Raw genomic sequence first — 16657 nt, forward strand, 5'->3', positions numbered from 1 at the left:
AGTCGCTTGTGTTAACGCCATGCCACCAAACCAAACCAAGACTAACTTGATAGCTCACAATTGCAGTTTGAGCCCCTTCCGGAAATCCCAATCCCAGTCAGTCAGGAGCTACTTGGTCAGCACTAGTGAGGTAATCGCCTGGCAAGTCCCTCCCCACTTGTAGTGGCCTTGCCCAAACAATTCTCATTTTCGATGTGGCCTCCCCCCACTTCCGCCTAGAAGCCTTCCAGTCTGTACAAACCTTTGGCGCTCCTTTCTGCTTGTGGCATGACATGCAGCCCTGTGCTTGAATCCTTTAATAGAGTCACTTAGATCTTTGAAGTTTTATCTGGTGAATTTTGTTCTTTTAACAGTGTGAAATGGTAAAACTCTAACAATAGCCATGACAGAGTAATATTCAAATTAAGGTGAACACCTATATTCACCTTACATACCTATCTATAAACTTGTAGGTGTGAGTAATATTCAAACTAAGGTGAACACCTATATTCACCTTACATACCTATCTATAAACTTGTAGGTGTGAGTAATATTCAAACTAAGGTGAACACCTATATTCACCTTACATACCTATCTATAAACTTGTAGGTGTGAGCGTTAGAGTGAGCTTTGGAACAAGAAAATATGACATCCAGAGTGAATTTCATGAATGGCATCATCCAGGTGTTACTGGGTGCCCTTTTCTGCTGAAAGCCTGGCTTCCATTTCTGAGGCAGCTGACAGGGACAGAGTGAGGTTCCTATATGTTCATGCTGGGTCAAAGCAACTTACCTTTGCCAGAATAGCTTGTGGGTGGCCACTGTGGAAATGACTCAAGATTGGCATTGTTTCAGATATGCATACCAGTGGTTCTAGTGTAGGGACCCTGGGTGAGCAGCATCCATCATGAGGAGCTGACTGAAAACACAGACTCTTTCAGGCAGGCCCCATCCCAGATCTATTGAATCATATACTTGAAGTGGGGTTTGTGATCTGTGTTTAACTAGCAGATCCTGGTGTATACTAGTCTGAGAAATGGGGGCCTCATGCCCACTGTATGGAGGATGGGACAATAAAGGCAACAAGGTCAGGAACCTTTGCACACAAGGAGGTAGGGTAAAGGGATTAGTGTAAGCCATTAATCACGTTATGAAAACCAAGACCCTGAGGCTTCAATGCCCAGATCAGGAGGCACAATACCCAGCCAGGTAGCAAACGGTCTCAGGGGGTGTCACCCAACGGTGAAGATACGGGGATTAAGGAACAAACCATCCACTCAAGAAATTGATGCCCTCCCTACCAAAAGATGATGATAAAAGCCAGCACTGTCCCCACAGAGGGGTTGCAGTCTTTCTGCCCACCTATGACTACACAGATGCTCCTTTTTGCCAACTCTCTCTCCCGCTGCAGGGAAACAGCCTCCTTCCCACCTGTGACTATGCAGGTGCTTTTTCCCACCAATTCCCCCACCACAGGGCAGCAGCCTCCTACCTGCCCGTGACTTGTACAGTACCAGGGCTTCTCATTACTGACCTCCCTTAACAGAGGCCGGTCTCCTCAAGGACGCCCACCTGCACCCATGCAGGCCTGTTTCTTAACAAACCTGTCCCTTTCAGAGCAGCTTTTCCTATCCACTTGTGTGTGTCTATACAAGTGTCTTTTACTCTTCTGTCCCTTTCCCTAGTCATAAACTTGTTCTTTAAATATAACTAATATGTCTGTGTCGTGGAGAATCTCACAGTGTGCTGCTGAAAGAAGAGTTCTAGGAGAAACCTTTCCCAGAGTTAACCCAAGGACCCCGTGCTCAACCTACTGACTCCAAAAACATCAACTGGACAAGACCAGGGTGAAGCAGGGAATAGGCTATCCTTACTCCTGTTACAGATACACCTTGGGAAGGAGAGACATCATTTTCCTCACTCCCACTTCCATGCAGCTGTAACAGGTACAGGTTTTATGGACTCCGCCCCCAAACCAGATACTGGAACTACAAATCCCATCAATGCCAAGGAGAAGCACGCTGGGACATGAGGGTGCAGCTGAGCAGCCAGGTTGGGATAAAACCGGACATGTGGGCTCCCGGGCTCTCTCGGCCTGGTGGTTCGCAGCTGATCGGTTGGTTCTAGATCGTTTTTCTGCGTGCTGGTGGAGTCCAAGTCAGCAGAACTGGTAGGACATTCTACCAGTTCCTGGGTTGTTCCTTTACCTTTCCCCTTGTAAATAAACCCATTATTGAACTTTTTTGTGTGTCCACAGTACGAGTGAATCTTAAGTACGTGGGTGAGGACCCACAGATAAGCACCCCAATTCACCTTGGGGTGCCCTGTAACACAGTCACCTTAAATTGCAAGTCCCAGTATGCTATGAGCTGGAGTTCCTTGGGAGGGGAGCTACTGCAAACTGGGGGTGGAGCTGAGCAGCCAGGTGAACTTATAACATGGAAGACAGGTGGCCCGGCTCTCTTCCTCTGGGATTGACTTGTACCTAAGGACTTGAAGGGGACATGTGGAGAAAAGACATGTAAGACACTTGGAAGAGGTACTCAGAAGAGACACATGGGTGAATCATGGGGGAGGGTCCTCCTTGTCCTTGGCAGAGAAACAATGGCAGCATTTCCTTGATTTGTACTTTGATTTTGAATCCTTAGTCCCCTATCCCAGCTCTCCCGAATCCGCCTAAGCCATTTCTGTGGTTCCTTCCCAGAAGGTGCCTCAGACTTGTGGCAAGCTTTTGGGCCTCAGCAGCTCTGCTTTAGGCTGACCCTGTTTGGGTTGGCATTTGCCCATGAGAGGATTAGGTAATTTGGTAGGTTTCATTGGGTAACAATTATTAGTAATATCCTTAATTCTCACTAAAACCATGAGAACTGCTAGTGGGTCTCAATCAGGAGGCATTAAATTAGTAGGTTAACAATATGGGTGGAAAACAGGAAAACAAAAAACAAGAAAAGATTTGATAAAGTGTGGGGAGAAAGAACTGTGTGTGTTGCTTCCTGTGCCAGAATTTCTTTTCCTTTTCTTCCTTCCATTTGTCTGCACCTCCTCCCAAGCCCCTCCTCCTCTGGCAATGATCTTTAGACACAGTTCACCATTTGGCTTACAGAAACAGCCCACGCTGAGAGCCGGCAGGGAGCTGCCTATACCTGATCTACTTGAAGGAGGAAAAGAATAGAAAATTTTAAGGAGGCATCACAAGACTCTGACAAGGAGGTGGGGGTATTAATATAGCTATAGAAACTATATAGGATGCTGTGGGGAGTGTCAGGAGCAGAACTCAAGGTGAAGATATGGAGATTAAGGAACAAAGCTTTCACCCACAAAGATGAGCCCCTCCCTACTGAAAGAAGATGACAAAACCTAACCAGCCCCCCAATGAGGCCCCAGTCCCTCTGCCCACCTGTGCCAATACAGATGTTCCTTGTTGCCAACTCTGTCCCTCTGCAGGGCAGCAGCCTCCTGCCCGCCTGTGACCTGCACCTGCCGGGCTTCTCCTCACTGACCTCCCTCAGCAGAAGCAGCTTCTTAAGGCCGCCTGCCTGCGACCATGCAGGCCTCTCAGCAAACCTGTCCCTTTTGGGGCAGCTCTTCCTGCCCACTTCTGCCTATGCAAGTGCCCTTCTCCCCTTTTACAATAAACCTGCCCTCTGAGATATAACTAATAGCCCTGAGTCATGGAGAAACTCACCTCAGAAACTCATAGCTGCTGGTGAAAGGGGAGTTCTGGTGAAACCTTTCCCAGAGTGAACCCAAGGACTCCACTCTCGGAGCCCAAAAGCTCCAAAAGCAATATCAGGAGGGTGAGAAAGAAATGCTTCCCTTCAGATTACTCTCAGTCTTTCTCTGCAGGAAAGACTAGCAAAAGAAAAGTCAAAGTAGTCAGTAAAGAAACTAAAAACTTTGAAGTTCCTTTTCCCCCTGTCAGTTAGTGGAGGGATTTAGATTTAGATTTAGATTTCCTCTAAATCCATGGAAATAACAGTTCTTCCCTGTTATTCTTCAGTAGGAAACGGGATATGTTCAAAGCAACTGGCACTTTCCCTGAGAGGAATGTGGATGACCCGTCAAAAGACCTCTAACAATAATATCAACCAGGAAACTTACACTCTTCTCAGAGATGCAACACCCCTGAGGCAGCTCAAGGCCAGGGCCCCCATACTTGGCTACTTCTACACTAGGCTTTATCTTGTTATCTTTAATCCTCTGAATCCCCTGGGCCTCTGCTTCCCTTGGGTGACTGAAAGCATGTTAGGTTCAGTTCTCTACTTGCTGATTGTGTTTGGGTCTTAGAATCTTGTAAGTTCTTTCTTACCTGGAAGAAGAGAATTCCCTTGGGGTAGGCGGAGATACACGTGACCCTAGGAAGGGCAAATGTAAAGAGAGCCAGTCCCTAGGAAGGGAAAGGGAGGTGGCATTGAGGAGGAAAGAATGGAAGCAGAAATTAAGACAAGGATGTGGAAGTAGCATCTCATAACACTTTTTGAGATTTGGCTAGCTCATTCTAGGCAGCTTCTCGGCATAAAGATGCTTCTGAAGGCATAAAGATGCTTCTGAAGGGAGAAGGCATTTTCCTTTCTATCCTGAGGACTGGTGAAGGCTGAAGTAAAAAAAAAAATGGTGTGATTGGGCTGAGGGAGAAAGTTTTCGCTGAAACCCTTCCTTGTGAAGGACACTCAGAAAACAAGGTTACAGGCAACAGGATTATCCCCCAGGAGAGCAGCTGCCACTTTGATCTAGAAATGCTTCAAAAGCAGTGAGAGGGAAAGATAAGGGAGGAGGAAGCATCTGGAGAGTTAGGGCCATGCGAATCTGAACACTCAGGCCAAGTAAAGCTGATCCAGACCAAAGTCCAGTAAACCAGGAGGCTTCCAAATCTTTTCATGTAGCTCAGAACCAGATCATCCTTCCAGCTCCTAATTTTGACTATGCCTGATGAGAATTGTTTTGTGTCCAGATCTGACATCAACATAAGTTGTGTGGCAAAGTAAAAAAAAAAAATTACTTCAGAACCAGAGCATAATCTGAATCCTGATTGTCCCACATCTTAGCTGTGCCCCTTGGCCAAGCTAATTTCCCTGGGCCTCCTTTCCTACCTCTGCAAAGTGAACCTGGTTGTGAGGGTTAAGGCCATGTTGAAGGCACTGGAGTTTGTGCCCAAAAAGGTAAATACCTGTTACTACTGAACACCCACCCAGTGGACCAGGTGTGGGTACACACCTTATATATATGGCCTTGAGGCACTACACGGTGGGGTCCTCTGTGAGTTGGATATGTGTCCTCATTTGGTAGGTTTTTTTTAAAAAAAAAAAAAGAAAGAGGGGCCCTCCCTGGTGGCGCAGCGGGTTAAAGCACAGCACTGAGAATCTAAAGCCGCTTCCACATGAGTTCGATTCCCGCCTGCCCCGGAGGTGACCACATGGTGTGGCAGACCTCTCCTGACCCACCCGCTGCTCCCCTCAGCAGTGTACTTCATCCATCTGCCTGTTCTGTTCCCCACTCTGTCTCTGGTGAAGCCTCTCACCGCCCCTGAGCCTCTGGCCTCTACCCCAGTTCTGTATGCACAAATAAATAAATCTTTAAAAAAAAAAAAAAAAAGAAAGAAAGAAAGAAAGAAACACCAGGCCTAAATTAATCATGGAGGGGGGGAGGGGGGGAGAATGGGAGAAGTAAAAGGACTTAATCCCTAACCAAATTACTGTTTTAGAAAGGTAAGAATTCCTCACTTACCCCTGAGAGAAGGTAGTTTTGCCTGAAATAGTCTTCTTTTGCTAATAATCTTGTCCTAGCTTCTTTCTCTTTCTGACTATAAACACTTTCCATTTTGTAGGAGTTTGTGCAAAGCCTTTCTACTTGATAGACGGGATCTGTTTGGTTCATGAGTTGTTTAATAAAGCCATCCAGATTGCTAAATTTATTAAGATGAATTTTATTTTTCAACAGGAACATGAAACTTCAAGTGGACTCCAGGGTCATCTGGCATAGTCTATGGGGCAAACCCCAGGGAAAAGGGATGACTTAGTTTTTGAGTCCTCACCTACAGTTTAAGAATAAAGGACAAGATCTGTCTCTGGTGAATCCTCTCACCGCCTCTGCACCTCTGGCCTGTACCCCAGCTCTGTAAGTATAAATAAATAAATCTTAAAAAAAAAAAAAGAATGAAGGACAGGACCCAAAAGCAGATTTACACTGGAAGTGAGAAAAGGGACAGCTAAGAGAAGAGAAGAAAATTTATTGGCTGACATATGGCTGCAGATTCTACTGACCCGAGATCAGGATATAAGCAGAAGCCAAAAACATAAATAAATAAGAGGGTGGGTTGGCCTACTTGTGTTCACTATTTCAAGTCAACCTAGCAGCTCTGCTCTGCCCTAATCCCCAGCCCCCCCTGCTCTGGGAGCCAGGGGCTGGAACCCAGAAAGCTCCACCTTCTGGCATTGAGTTAGCTTTGTGCCTGCCACCTCTAGCTCATGACTAGTCGACTGTTCCTCACTCTTTCTTCCTCTTACAGCATGAGGTGGGGTTTGAGCCCAGATTTGATTCTTGACCCCACGTTCAAAACTTCTAACTAACTCTCTCCTTGACATTTGTTTAGCAATAGGAAACAGCAATAAAGAGCCAAAGAAGATGTACTTCACCTGCAAGCTGACCACAGATCTAGGGAGGCAGACTGTAGGGGAGTGTGTGGGAGAGGGGTTAGAACAGGGGAGGGAAGAACCCAGGGGACTTTAGTGATGGATCATGGGTGCTGTGGTGGTGGGAGAATTACAGGGACTGCACTGGAAGGGAGGAATCAAATGCTAAAAAAGATGTAAGAAGAATAATAAAAACAAAACAGGGATGTGCTTCAAACACTTGGTATGGTTGACGGGGTAACCTGGCACCAATTAATATGTGTGCTGATGATAACAGTAATGACTTAAAGTTACGATATTTCTGCATTGCGCTGTATTTGATTCTCTGTGTCTATTTTTTGTTTCCCCAGTAAGATCATAGGTCAGCCTGGAATGAACTGGTGGTTTCTAACTCCCTGCCACTTAGGAATAGCTTTGGGCAAGTGCCTGAATTGCTCTGAACCTCTGTTTCTCTCTGTAAAAGGAGCTAATGATAACTGTGGTGCTAATCTTAAGAACTATTTTAAAGATCAATAAGCTAACAAAAAAAAAAAAAAAAAAAGAGGCATCCAATCAGGAATTGCTCCAGTAAAGCAGTGGCCCTGAGGGCTGGCGAAAGGTGTGCTTGTTTCCTTCCTGTTCCCTGCAGCTTCCAGCTCCAGGCTGAGCGCATAGCAGATGTTCCCAAATCTTTGCTTCGGTTCTTTCCCTCATTAATTCATCCTGAGCTGCAGCAAGACTCACCTTCCCAAAGCACCGCTTAGCCTGCACCACCATCCTCTACAGCTGGCTGCAAAGGCCCCTCGCTGGGAGAAGCAGAACTAGCATCTGAACCCAGCAGGCAGGACTACACATCCCCTCCTGCCCAGTCCCCCCCTGCGCCCAGCGCCTCCCCTCGCCCCACAGGCTCTGTGTCAGCTCTGTGCCCACCACTCCCTGTGCTGCAGCGTGCGCCTTCCTCATCTCTGGGTCAGATCTAAACTTGCCTGCCCCATGAGGCGTCTCCTGAACATCTTGTTCTTAAGAGTCTACTCTTTATTTTTAATGGTTTAGCTCTTAATACTTGTTTATTTTTAATTGACGTATAATTCACCTTTTAGAGCATACAACTCAGTGGCATCTAGAACATACACGGGATACCACCACGACTATTGATTTTCTATAAAGTAAACCCCTACACAATAGAAGTCACTCTGCCTTCCCCTTTCTTTTCAGCCCCTGGCAACCACGTGTCTACATTATTCTTAATGGATTTAACTGCCCCTGGCCTTTCAGACATTATGTAGTCTTTGTATTTGATTTTCTTTCCTTAATGCAGTCTCTTTCAGGTTGATCTACCTGTGGCGTGTATCAGTACTGCATTCCTTTTTATGACTGAATAACATTCCACTAAATGGATGAAGCACATTTTGTTTACTCACTCATTAGAGTTCACTTACCACGCACTGTCATTCTTTGGTTACTATGAATAACGTTGCTAGGAATATTCATATACAAGTTTTCATATGGACAGGTTTTCAGTTCTCTTGGGTGTCATTCTAGGAGTCAAATTGATGGGTCATATGTTCATTCTTTATTTAACTTTTGGAGAAAACTGTTCTTTGTTGGATCTGAGTGAACACTGAAAATGGTGAGAAAGCATCACACTGTTGGCAATCTCAACTATGTACATCTTCCCAGAGGTGTGAGCTGTCTTTTTAGCACTGTACATGACACGGAGACCCAGAAAATAAGACAGGAATAAATGTGTGCTGGGGAGCTGACATGGGAGGACACACGTGTGGCATCCTATTTCCTGAAGGCTGTCAGCTAACTAGTGCAGTCTCCTCTCTGCCATCATGGGACCTGGCATAGTCAGCTCTAGCAACAGACCCTTCTTTTCTTAACAGAGATTCACACTGCTCTACTTGGCAGATGACAGGCACCAGGAGACAGAAATCTACATAGATATTGCCACTGATGAGCTCGATGACCCTGGGTATAGTAGGTTCATAATTCTTTGGGCTTCAATCTCTTGGAAACAGGGCTTTGTGTCTTTAGAAGCCCTGGCTTTCAAGCGAGGCAAATCAGAATCAGCAATTCTGCATAATTGTCCCAATGCAAACCTATGTAAAGGGCTCTGACGTGTTAAAGCAATACCAAACACAGCTCAGGTGATTCTCGCAATAAGCCAGAGCTATGAGGTTTCGGAGCTATAATTGCTCTGTGATCCTTCCAGTTTTAAAACGACAATTCTGGCCCTCCCTGGTGGCGCAGCGGGCTAAAGCACTGCACTAAGAAGCTAACGCCACTTCCGCATGAGTTCGATTCCCGCCTGCCCTGGAGGAGATCCACATGGCGCGGCAGACCTCTCCTGACCCGCCCGCTGCTCCCCTCAGCAGTGTACTTCGTAGATCTGCCTGTTCTGCTCCCCACTGTATCTCTGGTGAGTCCTCTTACCCTCTGCATCTCTGGCCTGTACCCCAGCTCTATATGAATAAATAAATAAATCTTTAAAAAAAAATGACAATTCTATAAAATTGGATATTTCCATCATCTAAAGTAGAGCTAATTAAGAGCTTTTGAAAGCATTTTCTACACACCAGCGATATCAGAAATACCCAAGCTCTCCAGAAAGATATGTAGATGTGACCTCTATAGGAGCAGAAATGAGGCTGTGTTTTATGCTGCTCTTAAGAGCATCACAAAGTCATCCCAGGCTTCTAGATGTCAGCTGTTTTGCTTTGAGGGTTCAACTCTAGACTCTACGAGTAGTGGCCAGGCATCGTTTGGCCTTTCCAGCAATCCATCCTCTTGCAACAAACCCATCTTTGGTTCCAGGGCTCTGCACATCTCTACCCTGTAGAACTCTCAATCCAGGACTCCCCTTCCCCCTGGAACAAAGCAGATTGGCCAAGAAGTCCTCTAAGTTCTTGACATGGTCCAGGGATCAGCAAATAGGCCAAGATTTGATACTTGGAGACGAGTCTTAAGAGAGAATCCTGTCACCTCAGGAATACAGAGCCTGCCCCACAATAAAGCCAACAGGAGGGAGGAAGAGGGGAGAGGTGAGGGGTCAGCAGAAAGGACAGAGGAGAGAGGGGAGGGCAAAAGAGAGAGGAAGAAAGCAAGAACTTAGGGGTACAGGGTAGGGAAAGAATGTCGAGGATGTAGCTAGGGCATTTTGGGTCCAGGTCAGTCAAAGTTCATCCCTTTGTCTTCTACTACTTGAGTCAGTATTGTTTAGTTTAAGGAGTTCTGTGTCCTGGTCCTAAAAAGACCCTTAACTAATACTCCTGGTAAAAGCAATGTTGGCAAGAACTTGGCATCAGGAAGCCTGTCAAGAGGAAGGTTCAAATCCTATCATCTGGTCCTCACTCCATCCTTCAAAGACATGAGGCCCAGCAGGCTAGAGTCCATGATGAAGAGAAACTGGGGCTCAGGACTGGCTCCCTGTTTTGTCAGTCTGCCTGTCTATGTATTAAGCATTGTCCTAAATGCCCCACATATGACTTCACTTAATCCTCATAACCACTATCTAAGTAAGGCATTATATGAGCCCCATTTTATTCATTTAAGTGTCTTTAGAGACCTAAGGTAAGGTGAGGCCGGACTTTGTAAGCCAGACCCACCCAGGTAGGGAGCCATAGTCCTTAACCATCAAAAACAGCTCTCCAAATATTGGTCTTATGTTTCAGAAGCCTCTTGTTCCTCTCTCATGGCCCCATAAAACTAGCCTACAGCTTTTGTACTTTTTTGTCCGAAGCCCTAAATACCCTTACACACTGTCTCCTATCTCACCACCTGCCATGGACCTCGGCTGTACTTTCGCCTCTTATGTCTACTCAAGGAGAACGGGTTTTATTTCAGGAAAGTCACAGCGCTGGATGAGCAGGGAGCAGATGGCACGGGTGACATACCACCATGCCCTTTTCACTCAGAGAGGCATAAAGTGCCCCACGTGAATGGCCCGGTGATAGGGCAGGTCTCCCCTTTGGATATGCACATGAGGTCCTGACAGAAACCAGTGACCACAGCGGGGATGCCTGAGCTGGAGACCTTGGATTTGATGGCAACATTCTGACCTTCCAGGTGTCCAGCTGCTCCAGGCTTTGCATTGGATAGATGAAGAAAACAAGGCTCAGAGGATTTGAAAATAACTCACACCGGGAGACAGCGTTGGTCTACGTGGGACTAGCAGAACCTCCAGGTCTGCACAGTGATCCTTTGGGGCCACTGCTCTGCATTCCATCTCTTGACATTTGCTTCTCTTGTCCATCAGATGGAGGCACCAAACGGTGCGAGCAGCTCTTCCGAGTCTTTCACAGAAACTATTTATTCCCACTTGGTGAATTTGCTTTACTTCCCTCTCCCATGCGTGTTGTCAGAATGTCTAGAAAAATCTGACAGCTGGTATTCCATTTAGGGACAACACTTGGGGGATGTGTCTTGAAAGGGCTCACACGTAGCTCTTGGTGCACTTCTACTCAACTTCCAAATATAATGTGATTTTACTGATGATGAAAGGGGAAAGGAGAGAGGATGAGGAAGTGCCATTATGGAGAGGAGGCTGGGAAATGCCTAAGCTGGGCAAGGGGCCCAGGCCAGGATGGAGAGCCCACAGCAGGGCTTTGTCAGACAGACTCAGCTTTGCATCCTCCCTCTCTATTTCACTTTGGACAAACTATTCCATCTCACTGAAGCTCAGCTTCCTCATCTGTAACAGCTGCACAGAACTTATCTCAGAGCCTGTCAACAGGCCAGATCAATTTGTTAACGAATGACCAACTCCTGGCAGGCACACTGGACGTTTTTCTCCCATCTATTTCCTCCTAGACGGTGACAATATGGATTAAGAGTAAACATATTGGAGGCAAGTACTACCAAGCTTAATATATAGTATAATTTATCATAAGAACACTTAATAAGGATTGGGTGACAGGTAAACAGATGACTCAACTCTAAGACCGTTCAATTCTATGTATGCCAGTGACTGGAATCAAATCATAAAATATGAATTTGTCTCTTGGTGTCACTGGGCTTATGTTCTCCAAAAACAAAATGCCTGACGATTACCGCTCAAACTGAAGCAAAACATTTGAAAACTCTCATTTAATGGACAAGGCAACTGGATATTGGCTAATCCCAGCTTGTGTCTAACCCATTCTGGCTGGTGCTGGCCTGTTTATAGTTCCCAACATTTCACACAAAAGTATGAACAACCGACACCTAAGAACACTCATTATAACATCTAATTCAACAAGATCTGAGGGGTTGGGAGTACCTGAACATTCATTCTCTTTTAGCCAAACATTCTCCCTAAAGGGTGGTAGAGGCAGCTAAGAGTGGTGATACCAGAGAGTTCCTGAGTCCAGTGGGGTTAAATTACCCAGAGCCAAAGTGTCCAACCCGCGGGTGGTACGTGTCAGGCTTCCCACTTGTGGTTTCCCACTTGTGGCCGAGAGTGAACAAAGAAAGGTCGTTACAAAATCCTTGCGTTGGGTCCTTTTTTCTTCCCTGCTACCACGGGTTCCTGTGGACAACTGTAGGAAAATGGGTTCTAGACACAAGCTGTCAATGCAGGGTTCCTTAAAGAAGCCGGAAAGCTTTCTTTGTGTGTAGACTAGAGTTGATCTGGCTTCCTCTCACTCCTTCTTGAGAAAAGATGGAAGATTTACTGCACACAGAGCCTGCCTTCCATAGATGCATGGCAGGTATGTGTCAGGGTTGTGTTTGTGTGTGTGTGTGTGTGTGTGTGTGTGTGTGTGTGGTTTGTGCTGGCTAAAATCAAACCAGAAAGGAGCAGACAGCTTGGGGAACAGGGAGGACCCAAAGGATTCAAGGCTGAGAGGAGGTGAGGGGACTTAGGAGGCACAAGCAATGCAATCAGACTGAGAGAAGAAGGGGGAGGTTCAACATATCAGCAGGTGCCTGCTTGTGGGCCCGGGAGGACCATGAAGGCAGGAGTCAAGGTCAGCTGCACTCTCACAAGCACTCTCCCAGCGCCAGGGCACCAGAGGCAAACTCATGACCTGTGCAGCATCTCATCTAGATATCTCTGCCCAAAATAGACCCTTTCTTTAACTCGAGACATTAAATATATGCACCAGTGACTCGGATCATATCTGAGATTGGAAAAATCTGAAACCTCAATACAAACCAGTCAGCTTGCATTTGGGGCCAAATAGTGCTGCCATAAATTTTTTTGGAAAACCCAAAAACTCCTCTGATATGAAAACATGAATATGGGATTATATAATCAAGGTCACAGAAGTCATTAAAAAAGCAATGTGCTAATTCCAAAATAATGTTGTCATTATTAAACAATGTCATGAGTTTTAAAGCATTTAGCGCAGGCCTGGTACTTAGCCATTACCCTCCCAAACGGCAGCTGTTGCCAGTGTTCTATGCACGGATCAGTAAGGCAGGCCCAGCAAGATTTGTATTTGGAGACCCCTGTGTCACTCATTTATTTTAATAATGCACGGGCTTTTCAGTAATACAAACTCATCGCTTTGAGTTCTGATTACTTCCCAGTGTAGTGTGACCTTTCCCAAATTACCAAAGGCATGTGACATTTCTCCGAACAAAACATGAATCCCCAAACAAAGGCTCCTATAGAAAATGAGATGCCCACAGTATTCTTCCTACCCATCTAGAGTGGTTGCTGAGGGGCCCGCGACCCCTGAGTAGTTCCCTCGTTGAACACCTGGTTGGTCAGTCTAGGCCCTGCCCTCCGCACCCTCTCCACCCTCCCCACTCTCCTGCCTGTCCTGTTAGAAATGGGATTGACCTTGTGCATCTTGCCCTGGAGAGGTGTGTTTGACCACCAACAGATGGCCCCTGATGCCGGGCCCCGGTCACAGGCAAGAGGACCGGCAGCTTCTGGTCCACGCTGGGCTGATTGCTGTGCACAGCCCTTGTGAACATTTCAATTGCTATGTCTTTGCCAGGGGGTACTTCTCCACCCCCAGGCTCTGCATCCTGGCAGGAGCTCATTCACTTTGCTGCCTGGGAGTATAAACTAACCCTGTTTCCTCCTGCCTGGCCTTACATCCAGCACAAGGATGCAGCAGTGCAGCCCAGGCAGACCAGGAGCCCAGGCCTGCATGAGCTGCTGGACTCCCAGCATCAGCTCAGCCCCGAGGATGCAATGCCCCTCCCCCTTCCCCCCACTACTGTCCTGGCCCCACACTCATGTGGCAGCTCCAAGACCAGGGTCACAGATGCCACTTCGGTGTCTACGTGACAGCTTAGCATCAGTGTATGCAACTTGTTGAAATATTCAGAAAAAAGTACAGAAAAACAGCCTGACCCTTTAAGAAATCACAGCATTGAAGTTTAAAACTGCAGGAGACCTGCTATGATGTTGTAATGTGCTTTAAATCTTTTCTGTACATTGGAGCTGCTTTAACAGCTCTGATTTTCAAATTTGGAAAGAGGAATTAAATTACTTCACTTCCCAGAAACTCTCCAGACTGATCAGGGAATAAGGTCAACTTTCCCCCCTCTTTTTCTTTCTTAAGCCCAAGAAAAATGACCTCCCTTGGGTCTCCTTTAGTGGCCTCAGGAGAATTTTTTTTCCTTTGGTGACTACTTCATGAGTGTAAAGTTCATGAGTGTGAAGTTCACGAGTGTGAAGTTTATGAGGGTGTGACATTCATGAGGGTGTGAAGCTCATGAAGGTGTGACATTCACGAGGGTGTGAAGCTCATAAGGGTGAAGTTCATAAGAGTGAGTTCATGAAGGTGAAGTTCATGAAGGTGAAGTTCATGTAGGTGAAGTTCATGAGGGTGAAGCTCATGAGTGTCCTTTCCTGGACAAGGTTCATTTTAGCCACTGTGTTCACAGCACCCAAAGGAAGCTGAGAAGTGGGCACCATTATCTTGATAAGAAACACTCTCAAGAAGGTGCACCCCTGCACAAGGTCACAAAGGAGCTGCTGAGCTTGACCCAGTTCACTGAAGAGAGGAGCGTAAGGAGACTCTTCTGCAACCCCATGTAGTCACACTAAGAAAAGGCAATATCAGAGTCACACGTGGACCTCAGAGTCCAGTGGACCTCAGAGTCACCAGGGGGAGAACAGGGCTCATGGGGACCTGCAACAATACAGAGTCTGTGGTGGGGGACTGGGGGAAGGAAAAGAAACAGTGTTGTATCTCTGTGGAAAGGATCTCTAACTTTAGTCCTGGACTCAGCTTCAGCACAAGGCCTCTTGAACCCAAGAAAGCATCAACACATATTTCATATGTATCTTGTCAAGGTGCTGGCCCGTCACAGACCAGGAAAGATACAGACACAGGCGCCCCTACCTCCTTCAAACTCTGTCTGGCAGTTCCCCGAGGTCTCGTTCAAGCTCTCCTCCTCGTTGATGATGATGTTCTCAATATCTTTCATCGTCAAGTGGTCCCGGAAGGCATGATAGAGGATGTGCTTCAATTCTTCCAGAGTTATTCTTTGCATGTCAAACTGTGGAGAGAGAAAAGGGTGAGAGGGTGTCAGGAGAACTTAGCTTGGGGCATGAGCAGCAAACCCAAATCTACTCTCCAATGGAAACCTGTCCCAGCTTTCAGTCAGATGAGCAGTTTTCCAGCATGTTCAGCTCCAAGCACAATTGTGAACTTGCAGGGACTTACTGGGAATACAGTGAGTGTAACATAACCCCCTCAAATGAGACTCTTGGAGAAAAAAAAAATGCCACCTGCTTGTGTGGTTTCCAACTCATCCAGCCATCTGCTGTCACCCCTCCACACCTCGTGCGCCTTGGAGTTGTGTCACACTTCAGACAGTGCGTATGTCTCTAGAAAAATGTATCAGCTCCAAGAAGCCAGCCCTCCCCACTTTACTTTAAGAACGTATCTTGATCTAACAAGAGTAGACGCAAGTTCAAAGCAATGTTTATGAGGAAGAGCAGCCGAAGGGAAGGGGTAGCACTCTCAGCCGGGTGCTTCCCTCCCAGGGGGCTCACATTTTCACACTATCCCACCTTCTTAAAGACAATGAGAAAATCACAGATGCCACATCCAGCGAAAAGTACTGCAAGTCACTGTGTGGCTAATCATCGGTTCTTGCCCCACTCTCCCGAGCCCCGGGTACCCCCCCACACACCACAGCTCTTCCTTCTGCCTGGTCCCAGAGCAAGGATGAAGTAGAGAAGACGCACCCTTAACCCCAGTGAGGAAAAGTAACATGAGGGTACATGCCTGGTGTCGCCACTAGTCAGAGACTGGGGTTCATGTGTCAAGATACTGTGACTTGGTGTAAGTCAACCACACAGAAGAAAATAGAGAGGGTTGTGGTGCGACCATACAGGGATTCCATCATGGGGTGCACCATAGCAGGGTCGGGCAGAGGGGCGCAGAGGCTGAACAGGTGACAGCACATTTACATTATAGCAAAGCACTTGGTAAAAGCATTGTTTGCAGGGGACAGATAGACGCTGAATGAGTTTGTGGCTCTAGGGAAACACTTTGGGAAACAGCAGGTATTGGCTGTCACTGGGTACATCTAACAGGGCGTGGCCAGAAAGAGATGCGTTCAAGAAAAAACTGGTTGGTCGGGAATAAACGCAACTGAAAAATTCCTGGTCTCTCAGAGTTGTGGGCCCTCCCTAGCGGTGCAGCACTATGAAGCTATTGCAGCCACTACAGCACAAGTTCAAGCCCTGGCCAGGAAGGTGACCCACATGGCACAGCAGACCTCTCCCCCCCACCCCCGCTCCCCTCAGCAGTGTATTTGAGTACATCTACATGTCCAGCTCCCCACTCTGTCTCTGGTGAATGCCCTCACACTGCCACACCTCTGGCCTGTACCCCAGTTCTGTATGCATAAATAAATAAATAAGAGTTAGTTGTTCCTCATGTCCAACTAAGAGGAGATAAAATTGAAGTGCGCTTTAAATAACAATACAGGCCCACTACAATAAATAAAAAAAACATTCCTTGTTAAAGCCTCTTGTTATGTTAAGTACATCTCCCACTAAGCTGGTTGTTAAATTCTGAGAAAGGTATATCTCAAGAATAGTTGTAGTTTGGGCCTTCCCTGGTGGCACAGTGGGTTAAAGCACAGCACTAAGAAGCTTGAGCCACTTCC

General features: G+C 46.7%; 1 protein-coding gene across 9 annotated transcripts in view; it reads right to left on the reverse strand.

Annotated features, from left to right (window-relative positions):
* The window catches only part of CALN1 (calneuron 1), a 376527-nt gene that overhangs the window by 6486 nt on the left and 353384 nt on the right, over positions 1-16657 (reverse strand). For all 9 annotated transcript variants that reach the window (XM_012729086.1, XM_004688317.2, XM_012729087.1 and 6 more), the window contains one exon: positions 14878-15034. In XM_012729086.1, coding sequence (XP_012584540.1) covers positions 14878-15034 — 157 coding nt within the window. The remainder of the gene's footprint in view (positions 1-14877; positions 15035-16657) is intronic.

Source organism: Condylura cristata, unplaced genomic scaffold, assembly GCF_000260355.1.
Source record: "Condylura cristata isolate star-nosed mole 26May11 unplaced genomic scaffold, ConCri1.0 scaffold00024, whole genome shotgun sequence".
Taxonomy (NCBI): domain Eukaryota; kingdom Metazoa; phylum Chordata; class Mammalia; order Eulipotyphla; family Talpidae; genus Condylura; species Condylura cristata.